This window comes from Salvelinus alpinus, chromosome 25, assembly GCF_045679555.1.
Source record: "Salvelinus alpinus chromosome 25, SLU_Salpinus.1, whole genome shotgun sequence".
In the NCBI taxonomy this organism is placed as follows: Eukaryota; Metazoa; Chordata; class Actinopteri; order Salmoniformes; family Salmonidae; genus Salvelinus; species Salvelinus alpinus.
Genome location: NC_092110.1, coordinates 10,711,378 through 10,725,998, shown reverse-complemented (window position 1 = coordinate 10,725,998; position 14,621 = coordinate 10,711,378). Strand labels below are relative to the sequence as shown.

General features: G+C 44.2%; 1 protein-coding gene across 1 annotated transcript; it reads right to left on the bottom strand.

Annotated features, from left to right (window-relative positions):
* Positions 1–374: 374 nt before the first annotated feature.
* LOC139553351 (zinc finger MYM-type protein 4-like) lies at positions 375–14,621 on the bottom strand. The gene is made up of 26 exons (XM_071365587.1): positions 14,013–14,621; positions 12,043–12,529; positions 11,649–11,732; positions 11,448–11,497; positions 11,101–11,265; positions 10,588–10,955; positions 10,232–10,409; positions 9,885–10,097; positions 9,450–9,597; positions 9,030–9,145; positions 8,367–8,732; positions 8,045–8,195; positions 7,748–7,908; positions 7,291–7,453; positions 7,043–7,159; positions 6,732–6,923; positions 6,226–6,371; positions 5,818–5,947; positions 5,379–5,555; positions 4,298–4,392; positions 3,897–4,053; positions 3,497–3,648; positions 3,092–3,206; positions 1,371–1,604; positions 1,075–1,198; positions 375–900 (listed from the first exon to the last, which is right to left on the bottom strand). The coding sequence occupies exons 1-26, from the start codon at positions 14,046–14,048 to the stop codon at positions 669–671; spliced, it is 4,557 nt and encodes a 1,518-aa protein (XP_071221688.1). The 5' UTR covers positions 14,049–14,621; the 3' UTR covers positions 375–668.

The following is a 14,621-nucleotide window of genomic DNA, read 5'->3' as shown; positions in this document are numbered from 1 at the left end:
TTTGCATACAGGACCAGGTGCAATTTACCATATCATTATTCAAATCTAAATGCTGATGACTTTCACAGTGAAGGAACATTTTCAATCGGTTTCTGAGTTTTATTCTCAGAGTCAGAGTTTTTTTTTTTATCCCTTCAGAGAACAAACAGCAGAGCAGACAGAAGTGTCCTTTGCATAATCATGTTGCTTATTCAAGTCCATAACAGAGGGATCCATACAACAAAAAAAAACGATGTACAATATTACACGATCACCTTGGTTTAGTTGGTAGTGTGGATGATCGAGACTATGGAATTAGTTGTGTGGGCCCTTAGAATAAAAGGCAGATTAGTATAGCTATAGCAACAACGTAGAAAAACAAACGGACACTAATGTAACATTAACAGTATTTTTATGTTTCGTTAACAATGATTCCATTCATCCTCTAAAACTAGAATCTAGAAACAAAGACATTATGAAAGACTAAATGAAGTGTCAGAAAAGTATCTTATCGTAGTGTCTTTACATGATTGTGGATGTTTTTGCAACATGTCCATGTTGGTCTGAAATGGCACCCTATCCCCTATATAGTGCACTACTTTTGACCAAAGCCCTATGGGCCCTGTTCAAAAGTAGTGCACTGCACTATATAGGGAATAGGGTGCCATTCCATGAGTCTGTTATATCCACTACGAGCTATCATCGTTGTCGTCTGTGGAGGCTGATGAAGCTTCAGTAGAGTGATGATGCAGTGGAGGCTCATCCAGATGGACCTCCCGTACAGCCAGGATGCGTGTTAGCATGCTCTCCAGTGCAGCGCCTTCTAGTTGCTGGCCAGAGTACCACAGCGAGCTGTTGGAGAGGCATGAAAGCTCTGGCTGCAAGTAGAACAGGCCTGGCCTATTCTTCACAGACTCTGAGCTGGAGAAAAAAAGAGGATTATATAATGAATCGATAGGCAGCCATTACAGAAACATTCTCTTTCTAGACTGCAAAACATTGAGGCATTAAAATGTTGTCAATATCTAAAACAAGTCATATGTACAGTAACAGAGTGAAATATAACAGGAATAAACATGTTTTATGTAATCTCACCATTTGGAGATGTAGAACTCGTAGAGTCTGACAGGGCAGCGTAGTGGGTTCTCAGTGTTCTCAGGCATCTCCATGTCACCATCCTGTTCATCCAGCTTCCTCTTGGCAGGCAAAGCTAGCAGCTCTGGATACACATACAAAGAGAAACAAATCAACCTACAACCTAGCGCATTATGGAGCTTGTGGAGGATGTTATTGCTTGGGATATGGCAATGCATTTCTTAATTGCTACTAATGGGATAAATAAAGTATAATATAATGTGATAGCCTTCAACACCATTGAGGTTGGAACTCACCGGCGGTGTCCTGACAAGGCCTAAACCTCAGGAAGGCGCTCTTGCCGTTCTTAGTGACCCTGGTACAGTGGGTGAAGTTGGCGAAGGACAAACGTCTGTGTTGGCTCTGGGTCTTGAACTGGAACAGCTTGGTTCCAAAGAAGAGCAAGGTGTTGAGCAGCACGAAGGGGGAGTGGGCCCCCAGCTGCTTACAGTCCCACAGGTATTCCTCCTCCACACGGGAATGCAGGTAGCCTAGAGACAGACAGTGGAGGGAGGGTCAGAGGTATGGGTCATCATTTTTTATGCATTTCAAATGTCCCAGCGATATTAAAGGGATACGACAGGCGTATAAAAAGAAACGTAGGGATGGCCCCCTTTTCCCCCCAATTTTCACCTAAAATGACATACCCAAATCTAACTGCCTATAGCAAGGATATGCATATTCTTTGTACCATTTGAAATGAAAGACTTTGAAGTTTGTGGAAATGTGAATTGAATGTAGGAGAATATAACATAATAGATCTGGTAGAAGAAAATACAAAGAAAAAAAACAACAGTTTTTTACCACCATCTTTGAAATGCAACAGAAAGGTCCCAAATCTAGATATCACTCTGGTTGTAATTCCAATGGTGTTCACAAGATAGCAGTAGTGTATGTGCAAAGTTTCAGACGGATAACTTGAAGTATGAGCAAACTACATGACATTTAGTGTGAAGTCACCCAGGTACATTTGGGCAAATCGTGAAGGAGACATTTACATGACATTTTTCTGCAAGAGTATTGTCAAATCTGTATACTTGGACTTTGATTTAGCTTTTCTAGTATTAGTAGCCATATTATAAGTTCAACATTTGCAAAACACCCAGTTTTCATAACACTCCATATTCTTGTAATTTTTGTCCAAAAGGAAAAGGCTTAGGTTAAAGTTAACAGCAACATTTTGCGCCAGATACAGGGTTTCCGTCCAGCTTATTGGCTATCTAGCTAGCTTTGTTTGACCCCGATTGGTACTTATTTGACAAAGGTACAGTCAATCAAGTGAAGACCGCCCACGTCATCAGCGCGCCATGAAGGCGTCGCTCTCTGACCAAATCTGGTGTCCTAAAGGATATACTACACTCCTAATGATATAGTGAAGTCTGGTTATTGTGAAGTCTGGTTATCTGGAATTTGAGGAATAAATACGAACGTGATTTGACTGGTTGAAACAAAGTTTAGGGTTAGATTTTCACAAAATTCCTTTCTATGCAAATTGAACAAGTGGAAATACAAAATCGATCGTGCATGCTATATGGACCTTTTTAGGATTTTAAAAAGGATTTCATCAAACAAAACGACACTTCATGTTATCTCTGGGACTCTTTGGATGACAAATCAGAGCAAGATTTCAGAATGTAAGTACACATTTCACCTTCAGAGGTGAATTTATCAAACCTTTCGCGGTGAAAAAAGTGTTTAGTTGTTAGGAGCTCTCCTCAAACAATAGCATGGCATTTTTTCGCAGTAATATCTACTGTAAATTGGACAGTGCAGTTATATTAACAAGAATTTAAGCTTTCAGCCGATATAAGACACATATGTACCGACATTTGTTGTTTCTCTAAAATCTGCGATTGTGACACATGGCGCTGCATGATTTACAACTGCCACGTTGACGGGACGCCTATTCCTAAGAAGTTTTAAAGGGATACGACAGGCGTAGAAGAAGAAACTTATAGAAGACTAGAAAAATTCTTACCGCTAGGCAGCAGGGTAGGTCTCCAGAAATGTAGCATCATAGTAATCTCCATGGTGAACTTGTGGTAGAGCACATCAGTGAAGATATTCTCTATCCTTCCATTCTCAAATAGATACTGGTGAGCCAAATGAGAGATGGTGAGGGAGAGAGGCATTAGGCACTGTATATCATATTTGGCAGAGGGGCAAGTACAATTTGATGTTGCTGCCCCTGGGGAAGTTGCTATAGGAAAAGTCCAGATAATATTGATGGTAATAGTCTGCAAACAGTATTAGCTGCCATCACATCAGTATAACTGGGGCTTTAGACTGAACCGTATTTTAAGTATGGCCACTGACAGACAGAAAAGGTGGTACCACAGTGAATAACATAGTACGGAATAAGATAAACATGGAGGTTCAATACCTGCTGTATGCCCAGACAGAGGTAGAAGATGCTGTCAGCAGGGTAGGCCTGACCGTTGGGGCGACGGACCTCACTGATGAAGCGACAGAGGCCATAACTAAGCTCAGAGGAGTTACACTGCAACACGTCCTCCTTCAAAACCATGGACTTAGCTGCCGTAGGAGAGACAAGGGCACAGAAAACCAGATGAGAGAACCATGGATTTAGCTGCCATAGCGAGAAAGATGGCCACTGAACACCAGAGGTACTATACATAAATACCGCTAGCATATTTTAAACTCATCTGGGCATGGCATCTGAGATGTTGCAAGGCACTTTAATTAACAAATCAATTCAAATCAATCAATCTACATGACAAGCAAAGACCTAAAAATTGCATGTGCAGTTAGAATTGACTCACAGGGATCTTTGGCAAATTCACAGTCAAACCGCTTGTTCCTCTGCAGGACCCAATTCTTCCAGGCTTTCACCCCGTACTCGTGGTGGAGTTTTGATCTGGCAGGAGGGAGTGAAACAGTTTGCTCCACCATGTCCATAGTCCCACTTTGCTTACGACTCTGCAATACAGAAAGGGAAAGGGGAAAAGGTTTGGACCAACAACGTAGTGGAAGGAGAAACGACTTGCTTTTACTGTATAATATCTCTGATATCATTATCTAATAATGAAATCCTATTGCAGGCAATAGTAATAATGGTGCTGATGTGACCTAACTAGTTATGTTACCTATAGCGTTAGACCAGTAACCCCACTATAAAATAAATAGGGTACCGTTTGGGACGCACACTACAGTATAGACATACCCGTTTTCTGGGAGGGAAGCCATCTTTGGGTCTCTTGTGTCTTGTGGCCTGTACAGTCAGCCTCTGTACCTTCACTGCAGCACGATCAAACGACTCTGAAACAGCATTGAATACACAGTTACACAGGGGATACAAATGTGATCTGTGGGAATTGGCAAGTTCATCATTAACCACGTTTCCATCTACAATTTTTATGCGAGTATCGTATAAAAATAAATCACGACAGCTGTGATGGAAACAGGAAGTGTCGGTGTAATTTTACAAATGGCGACATAATTTGTTCGTTCGACACGGTGGGATCTTTTTGTGTCTGTTAAATTAATTGCCGGGGAATGTTGGTGGAAACGCCATTATGCGCAAATATTGATAAAATAACCATCATATCGAAGTAAACTTGGGAGTCACGCCCATGATATGGTGTGGAGTCCTCCCACTACGACTCGGGAAACCATGCAGTTAGGCTATAGATGAAATAAGTTATGATGAACTTCACAGGGTGGTGAACGTACACGGTGATGAGGTTGACGCCGCTTTCCAATATATATTGAGGGTTATATTCTGGTGACATGATGATCGATGCTTGACTGCAGTTTATCCATAATAATCTCATGTAGACTAGACAACCCGCACTGCCTACCCGCACTGTATCTGAGAGATGTTAGCTAGAGAGCAGGTGCCAAGACCAGAGTAGACATATTTGCTATTTAACGCAACAACTTGTGACAAAACTATCAGTAGAGTTGAAAATGGGATGAAAACACAAACTTTTGATTTTTATTCGGTGCATGAAAACTTAAGCGAAAAATACATTGTGTGTGTACTACGTCATCATGCACTAATTGTTTCCACAACAAGTAAACTTGGTAGAAACATACAACTGGTGGGAAAATGTGCATATTTTCTATAAGCAGTTTCTAGAATATTCGCATGAAAATCTGTCGCAAATTGAATGGAAACCTAGCTAGTGCAACTATAATTTATTCTTAACTGGATAAATAAAGGATGAATAAATATTTTTCACCTAATAAAAAACTTTGGAACATAAATGTAGCTATGTTGTTATTCTCAGAGCCTTTCTCACCAGGGGGGTAGTCAGCCTCTAGGTCCAACATGCTGGGGGAGGATGTTGTGCTGGGGGGCTCGACAGGACCCTCTGCCCCTCTCTGGGGGTTGGATGTGGACTCATCCTCTCCACCCCAGCTGTGGGGGGTGGACACAGCCTCAGACTCCAGGTCTCCACTGTAGGCGCTGCCTTGGTCTGTGGATAAACACCACACAGACAGACACCATGTTATCTATCCCTTCAGTAAGATCCTCTACCAGAGTGATTTTCATTTAAAAGTTTGCTTTTCTAAAAGAGTGTTTATCTATTAATACAGGTTAGTCTAAATATTGAGATAAATGCAAGAGAGACCCGTTCAAGAAAGCAGCAGTCAGCTGATGTGCCAAGCAACAAAGTTAGACAGTCACGTTCTCATACATACACAGCCGCAGCTCAGAGTACAAACGTTTCTCTTCACCTCCATGGGAGACAGGTTTGTCTTTCTCCTCTTCCTCCTGCTCGGCCATGGTTTGAGATGCGACACCATCTTTCTTGTCCTTGAGCTCTGAACGGCTTAATGAGGGGGGTATTACCATGGGCACTGGCACCTGGACAGAGGGCAGAGAACAAAACATGGTTTAACCAGCCAAGTTAACCAACCATTAAAAGAACACACAATGAAACATGGTGGGGGTATTAGTAGGGTCCTCAGAAGAATAACAATCCAAAACACGAGGGTGTGTGGGGGGGCATGTGAGTGTTTAGGCCACCAGGGATGGGTACTTCCTGGTAATTCCCTTTGAAAAGTGGTAAATAAAGTATCTATTAAAGGCATTTAAAGAGAAAATGGATGTAGGCATGAGAAGAGGACGCAGAGCAAACGTACAGGCACGGGGATACCCATGGGCACAGGAGTGTACTGGGTGTACAGGTTCATGGGCACTGGGATGAAGACTGGCACAGGAACGGGCATCACAACCACCCGTACTTTCTCCCCGTTCTCTGTGTACGTGAACCCAGTCTCTGTGAACCCTACAACAACAACGAGAGAGAGAGACTATTATTTAACCTTTATTTAAAGTCAGTTAAGAACAAATTCTTATTTACAATGACGGCCTACAATCAGAGATCCTTACTAACCCTTTAAACCAAGTGGTCATACTATGAACATGTAGTGGAAGGTCTGATTTACAAATTCAGTGGAAGGGTGGGGCCATTGAAATATAATGAAGATATTAATAATACCTTTATGGACGGGACATCTTAAAAAGTAGCTAGTTTGTTCCAAAAATATAAAAATAATTTAAAGAATCAAGATATAGAAATCGCTGAGTTTGCATCAGCGACTAGGTTAGCATTTCTGATGTTTTGGATGTCAGTTTGTTGTTTTACCCATGGGTGCCATTGGTTTCTCTGCTGTCTGCATCTGAATCGGGCAGCTGGTTTCCTGGTCCAGCATGAGGGGTTTACAGATGATGGCCTTGTTCTTCATGATCCGACGGCGGGCTGAGATCCTCATGGCGTCCGTCTGAGTGCTGGCATCGCCAAGGCTCTTGCCGTGAGAGTTAGACGTCGGAAGAGCACCTATAAGCAAAACAAAAAACAGTCTGAACTACAAAAGCTTAAATTAGTCAACCACTTCTTCACAAATGTCTTAACCGTGCTCGGTGTTAGCCAGTGTTCTCAATGAGTGTACTAGCTACCTGTCAGGGCAGTGGCAGCCGTAGCATGGGGCTGGCCAGCAGGAGAGGTGGCCAACGAGACAACATCAGCAATGACAGGAGCTGGCTTGGAGAGGGAGAACAGAGGTTGGGACGGAGCTACAGGGGGAGAAAGAAGGGGAGACATGTTGAGTAGTAGGCCTAAGGCAGTCATTAAACTGAGATGCAGCGATAGGTCATCCAACCAGGTAGTCGTTTTCAAGAGAAACGTGTATATAATTTAGTAGTACCCTGTGTAGTAGTGGTGCCGTTGCTAGTCCGAGGGTGCAGCTGGAAGGTCTGATAGCAGTACTGAATAACACACTCCAGGTTACAGAAGTGCCTAATTGCCCCAAAACACTTCAGTTGCTCTCTCATCTTCCCTTGACGTCTGCAGCACTCACACTTAGCCATCTGGGTAGGGGAAGGACAACAAACAGTTCAGCAATTCAAAGGGCTTCAGCCATTTGTGAACTACATATATATGTCCCAGGAAGTGGTTGTAAGGTAATCAAATCAAGAGTGAGAGATCAGGGCATGTATTCATAAAGCGACTCAGAGTAGGAGTCCTAATCTGGAATCAGGTCCCTGCAGTCTTATTCATTGTCGTCTTAATGCAAAATGTATCCCAAATCAGCACTCCTACTCAGATGCTTGCTACATACAGCCCCAGAGGTCAACATGCATAAAGATTATTCTGGCTCTGACCTCATAGAAGAGAACAGTGTAGTTGGACATGCACGCGTCCCTGCAGAACTCTTGCATCCTGCCACCAAAGTGGTTGTGGATCATCTTGGGGCTGATGTCGGCACAATAGGCACACGTCCGCCATGGCCCCTTCATGTCGTGCTTGAAGAGCAGCTTACAGCCTGTTACAACACCCACACACAGACAGGTTAATGTACAATATTATACTCAAAACAAATTATTACATCATTGTTATATTTATGGCATAAATTGTCAAAAAGGACTAAGAGAAAGAGAGAAAGGGTCTTTGGTACTCACTCTCACTGCAGAAGGGCCGGTCGATGAGGTCATATCTGATGACTTCTTTGACCACCTTCTCCAGTTTGCAGTATTCACACCTCACTTTGATATTACTCCGTTTCTTAAACTCAACACAGCACAGTTTACAACAGAACTGCATGGTGCGACCCTGAAAGAACACAACACAAGCCCAGGAGGACAAACAGCATTAGAGATAAAACTACAACCCACATCGCAAAAGCATTATTAGACAAAACTACAATACCTATCACAAAACGACCATTCCCAGAACACCTCAAATGTAATAAACAAGGTACAGGATCAAGAGAGAGGTACTTACATTGTACTCATAGAGCTCAGGTTTCCAGCGGAACTGCTGAGGACACTGATGGCAGGAGAGTTTCACAGGTCCACTGGGGGCGGAGGTAAAGGAGGAGGGTGCCATGGGCGGCGCTGGTTGATGCTGCCCCACCCCGTAGGCCCTAGCCAAGCCTGGGGCGGCTCGATAGGATAGAGGTGCAGCAGAGGTCTGGGTTGGTGGGTACGGGCGGCCAGTGGTGTGGACCCAGGACGGGGGGTAAGGATGGGAGTAGCCCTGGGGTGGTGCTGGAGGGGTGTGGAGGTACGGAGACACCATGGGAGGAGCAGTGGATGAGGAGCCGTTCATCTGGCCCAGTTGGGGGGGAAGCTGGCTGCCTTCAGCCTCCTACCACATTACATCAAAGGAGAACACATTCAAAAACATGATGTATTCTGTACAATCCATTATATATAGGCTGATTGGTATCTTTTCAATTTGACCTGTATTGTATGCATTGCGTTTTTTATGTTTGGTACAATTGTCAAATAAACCTGAACCTAAATGCATGCTGAAAAACACAAAATCCCTCTCAAATTTACCTAACTGAGAATGAACAGTCTCTAATATGCACACACAGAAAGCACAGATCATACGTAACATACAGTCTGTTTTGATCCATTTAGCCAATTAATCAACGAATACCCGGAAAGTCTTGACGCAGGTGTAAGAGCAGAAGTTGCGGATGCTGCCGTCTACCATGGCCAGGTGGTACTGAGAGACAGCCTTCACTTTGCAGTAGGTACAAGGGAACGCCGTTCCTGTGTGTGACAACTTTTTTTAAATACCACTGCAAATAAAAATGTTAAACCAATTTCATGGCAAAATATTGGTTGAAACACGAAATTGTTTGCTGGCTAGCGGAAAATAAATCCCGACCGAATCCACTGCAGGGTTTTTTCCACTCTCTGAGTAATAATTATTGGACTAAATCGACATGCAGATGCATCCCAGAAAAAATTATACCAGTCAAAAACATATTTCAGACAACATATGGCCTACAATATTGATCAATGAAAACACATTTGTAGACTTCCGCTTATACAATGGTAAAGTCAATGCTACCTGACAGGTCGTTCTGTGGCCGGCTGTTATTGACACAGATGGAATTGCAGAAGAGCTCCACCTTGCCATCCATATCGGTGCTCTCCACCATGTCAGACATGAGTCTCAGATTACGACAGTGACCGCACGGCATCACCTTGGTGGTCGTCTATCATACAGGAACAATGGGAAAGAGTTGATAAGAAGAAGAGATTTGATGATGGCGGAGGTGGGACAGGGGGACTCAGTGAGACAAATGTGTAATAATATCAATAATGTATTCATAGAAACTCATTGAGAGAAACAAGACTCGGAGGGGAGGCCCATCCTCCACTGAATATACCTGATAGAAGTTAAGAGTACATATGACCATCAAGGCCAGACCGTTTTTAAAAGTGGACTCCAGTTTCTATGGAGGACTGTCTGTGTGTGTACTACCTGACTGTGCATACTTACCCGTTTAAAAGTGCTAATGCAGGTTAGACTGCAGAACTTCATGGTGACGCCCTCTACTCGGAGCGACCGGCAGTTCCTGTCAGTACTGGCGCAGTACTCGCCACAGCTCTCACACACATTTATGACCAGGTTGTGGGAGGAGCGGAAGCGCATGAAACACTCATCGCTACACAGTTTGTGCAAGGAGCCCTGGTGAGTCACTTCGTGCTGAATCTGAGATGGGGGGTTATCAAATCAGGCAGGACGATCAAGTCAAATCAAACATTTCCTCATGTAACTTCACCTGAGGTTGACTTAGAAATGAGAGTGAACTAGTCAAACCAGTGGTTGTCTGTTTTCTCCCTTACCGTGTCGCTCTTCTTGCACATACTGCACATCGGGGCGGTGGGCTCTTGGAAAGAAGGCATGGAAATAGTCCCTGGTTTCCTCTTGCGGTTGAACACAGAGAGGCAGAACTGGCTACAGAAATCCTTCAGGTTATTGTCTGTAATCACACTGATTACATCCTTGGGGTCCTCGATCTCCCTGAAGAAATGAAATGTTATAAACGAGTTATAGACAGATTAAATAGTTATAAACATCAATACAGCTATGAGCAACGGGGGAAGTTATTTGGTGCACCCCCACAGTAACTCCGGGAATCGGATGATAGCAGAACGATTGAAAATTGAATTTGAGGTGAGTCAGTAGCCGAGTGACTCACTTTAGGCACTGGTAGCAGGTTCTCAGTTTGATGGGAGGCAGGGTGAACCCAGTGAGGCAGACAGTGGAGCAGAAGAGCTGGGTGGATCCTTTCCGTTGGAAGGCAGTCTGACCGCGCAGCAGGATCTTAGAGCAGCCTGAGCAGGACACACGCACTGCGTTGGCTGGGTTGGAGCCACTAGGGGGCTGGGGCTGGGGAGGGGGTGGCTGGGGCACTGGAGCCAGGCTCCTGAGGGTTATCGTTGGCCCCTGTGGAACTAGACTTCTTCCTGGTCCAAATATGGAGGTGGGGGTCTGGGGAGCAGCAGTGGGCGAGCCATACGCATTTCCTCCACCAACAGAAAAAACAGAACTGATCCTCAGCACCTCCTGTAACATACAACAAATAAGAACAAAGAATTAATAATGATAATAATAATAATAATATAGCAGCAATAATATAGCATAACAGAATCATCATATCCATATGTTGTAAAAGGGGACATTAAGGCAGGGCATGGGAGCCTTTGCTGACCTCAGGAGCTGTGTTGTCCAGCTCCTCCTTGATACTCCGTGTTGAGGGTAGAAGGGCGCAGTCATATCCTTCATCTATAGGCTCATCCTTGATGTTCATGAGGGGAGAAATGGGTGGCTGTTCTCTGTTCCCTACCACTGGGTTCTGGAACACACTCTCTGACCTCTGGAGGTCAGGGCAAAGGAACGAAATAGATGAATGAAGGCGACACAAAAAATAAATAATGTTCATAACAGCATTCCGCAAAAGGGAATTATCCTGAAATCTCTCACGCTCTCTGCCAGTTCTTTCTTGCTGCCCCTCTCCACTTACACTACCGGTATACTAAAGTCATACACTATACAGACCTCTTGACGGCTGGATCCCCCAGCAATAGACAGATTCTGTCTTACTCCATCTGACAGAAATGGAGAAAAGGCCATTTAATGGAATCATCACAGCTCTAATAATGTGCATACCATGTGCATGAAGTGTAAAAATGTCCCATATCATGTTCTTTATTGAAACTATAGTTATAACTAGCAGGACAAGTTTGCTTGCAGTCTTACCCAAGCTGTTATCTGGTGAAGGGGACTGAGATAGGTTAGTTGAAAGATGGCTTTCTCCTTGCATTTGACTAGCCACCTCAGAAGCTGCCAAAAGAATGACTGTTGTTAAGCAATGCACAAGAAGTAGGCCTAAGTTCAAGGGAAATGCCACAAAAAAAACTATATTTTTGTTATTTGTTTCATTAGTCCACTGTTGATACAGTTTGCATAAAACATTCTGGGAATGTATCAACAGTGGATTAATGAAACAAATACCACGTTTTTGAGTGGAATTTTCCTTTAAGTAGTAAGAAACGTAAGTAAGAAATAGTTATCTTGGTGATAAGAAGTAAGAAATGCATGAGGAGTAACGTCACAGGCAAACTCAGACTAGGCATCATGTTTTCATTCTAACCTGTTCTAATATTGGAAAGTGAGACTGCATCAAGGAATCTGTCAGTGGAATTTTGATCATCCTGAGTCTCTGCACGTCGTGTGTCAGGCGATCCAGCCGGCCGTCCGCCTGACTCTCTGTCAGACTCTACATCACCCAGTGCCACCTTGGGCAGGGCTATGTCCCACTCCTCCTCCTCATCTGCCCCAAACACAGGAACCCCATCCAGCTCATCCTCTGGCTGGCCCACCCCCAGACCAGCCAGGGAGAAGGTGGTACTGGTAGGATGAGAGATGTGAGGAAATACATTCCCCTCATCGTCACTGCTAAAATCATGGTCGACGTCAGGCCGTCCGACTGGTTCTGGTGCTCCAAAGACTGGTCCGGTTGAGATGCTGCTCCAAAGAGATCTTGTTGACAGGGGAGTGTGTTGTCGCTGGGACTCACCAGCCGTGGGGGCTGAGAGCTTCACCGCCTCATCAAAAGCCTTGGACAGCCGGAGTTCATGCTGTGGGAGGAGACAACTGGTTAAAAAATGTGGTCTTGGGGCCTCCTGAGAGGCGCAGTGGTCTAAGGTAATGCTAGCTGTGCCACTAGAGATCCTGGTTCGAGTCCAGGCTCTGTCATAGCCGGCCACGACCAGGAGACCCATGGGGCGGCGCACAATTGGCCTAGCGTCGCCAGGTGTTAGGGGAGGGTTTGGCCGGCAGGGATGTTCTTGTCCCATCGCGCAATAGCGACTCCTGTGGCGGGCCGGGCGCAATGCACGCTCCCCAGGTGTACTGTGTTTCCTCCGACACATTGGTGCGGCCGGCTTTCAAAGTTAAGGGGCGTTGTGTCAAGACGCAGTGCGGCTTGGCTGGGTTGTGTTTCGGAGGACGCACGGCTCTCAACCTTCGCCTCTCCCGAGTCCGTACGGGAGTTGCAGCGATGGGACAAGACTAACTACCAATTGGATACCACGAAATTGGGGAGAAAATAGGGTATAAAAAAATACAAATAAAAAGTGTGGTCTTCTCTAGCCCAGTTGGTAGAGCATGGCGCTTGCAACACCAGGATAGCATGTTCGATTCCTGGGACCACCCATAAGGAAAAAAATGATCCATGTATGACAGTCACTTTGGATAAAAGTTTCTGCTAAATAGCATATATTCAAGCAATATGGCCCAAGGGGGTGTGGTATATGGCCAATATACTACAGCTAAAGGCTGTTCTTAAGCACGACTGAACGCAGAGTGCCTGGATACAGCCCTTAGCCATGGTATTTTGGCCATATACCACACCCCCTCGAGGTTCCTTATTGCTATTATACATTGGTTACCAACGTAATTATAACACTAAACAGAAATGTTTTGTCATACCCGTGGTATACGGTCTGATTTACCACGGCTGTTAGTCAATCAGCATTTAGGTCTCGAACCACCCAGTTAATAATTACATTTTAAGCAGCGTAGAAAGCTATGACATTATTCGTACTAGTGCAGCAATAGAGGGGGAATCGTCTGGTTAGGATTTGAACCAGAAACCATATTTCATACAGAGCAAACACACTCTTGCCTGTGCCATGAAGGCTCAGACCTCTGGACAGTGCTGTAGTAACTACACAAACAGCCGCAATGGGCCTTGGTTGAACCAGCGACCCAGGCCTGCCATACCGTTTCGGACCTCATGACATAAGCCGTTACACTCACACAGGGACGCAAACTCATAATACTTTGACAGAACTGTGATATATTATTTTCACTGGAGCCCCTTATTGATATGAGGGTTGATTATTCTACGAACACTACTAGCTAGCTAGCTTAAAATAGCTAACCTAGCTACATGGCTGGCTAGCTCTAACTACTGTAACGTTAAGCTACATAGTCATGCACTTGAGGAAAATCTAGCAAGATAGCCATGAAGCTGGCTGCAACAAGGCTGGGCAGAAAGAGATGGGTAACTAGTTAATAAGATAATAATGCCTTCATTATTTGCAAACATATTTTCACCTGAGATTTCTGTTTAGCCTCCTCTGACTCCGCCATGTTTTGGTCGCGCGCTGTTCTTCTCAGAAGGGGGGGTGGGTTTCTTTTGCAACTAACGTTAGCTAGCTAGATAACTAGCTAGGATGCACTGCACACAATGTTATTGTTAAAGACAGTGCAAAAGCGACTTCACGATGTGCATGAAAATATATGATTTGCAGAATGTGTATGAAATAATTGTCATTGAGGTGGCATTCTAATTTGTGTTTAAGTAGCTGCTAGCTTTTCAATGGGAAATAGCATGCACATCGAACTATCCCTTTCTGCTGGTATGGCTGTACCGTAAAGTTCCATAGATAGGCGCATACTCTGTCTGTGTTCGTGGGTAATTTGATTCAGTAACGCAATACATTAAATGTAACAAATCAGTATATACACATTGTACATATTATCTGAATTCGTTCTCTTTTCTATAGGTAGATAGCCAATGTTGACACCTCATTACGTTTTCCTAGTAAAGATCAATTCTAATCTCTCGCCCATATTTGGATTAGTTCGGTACCCTTCTAGTTTGAACGTTGCAGATAGAAATGTACAGTAGATTGGCAAACCCAGTGGGTCTGGGTAGTGATG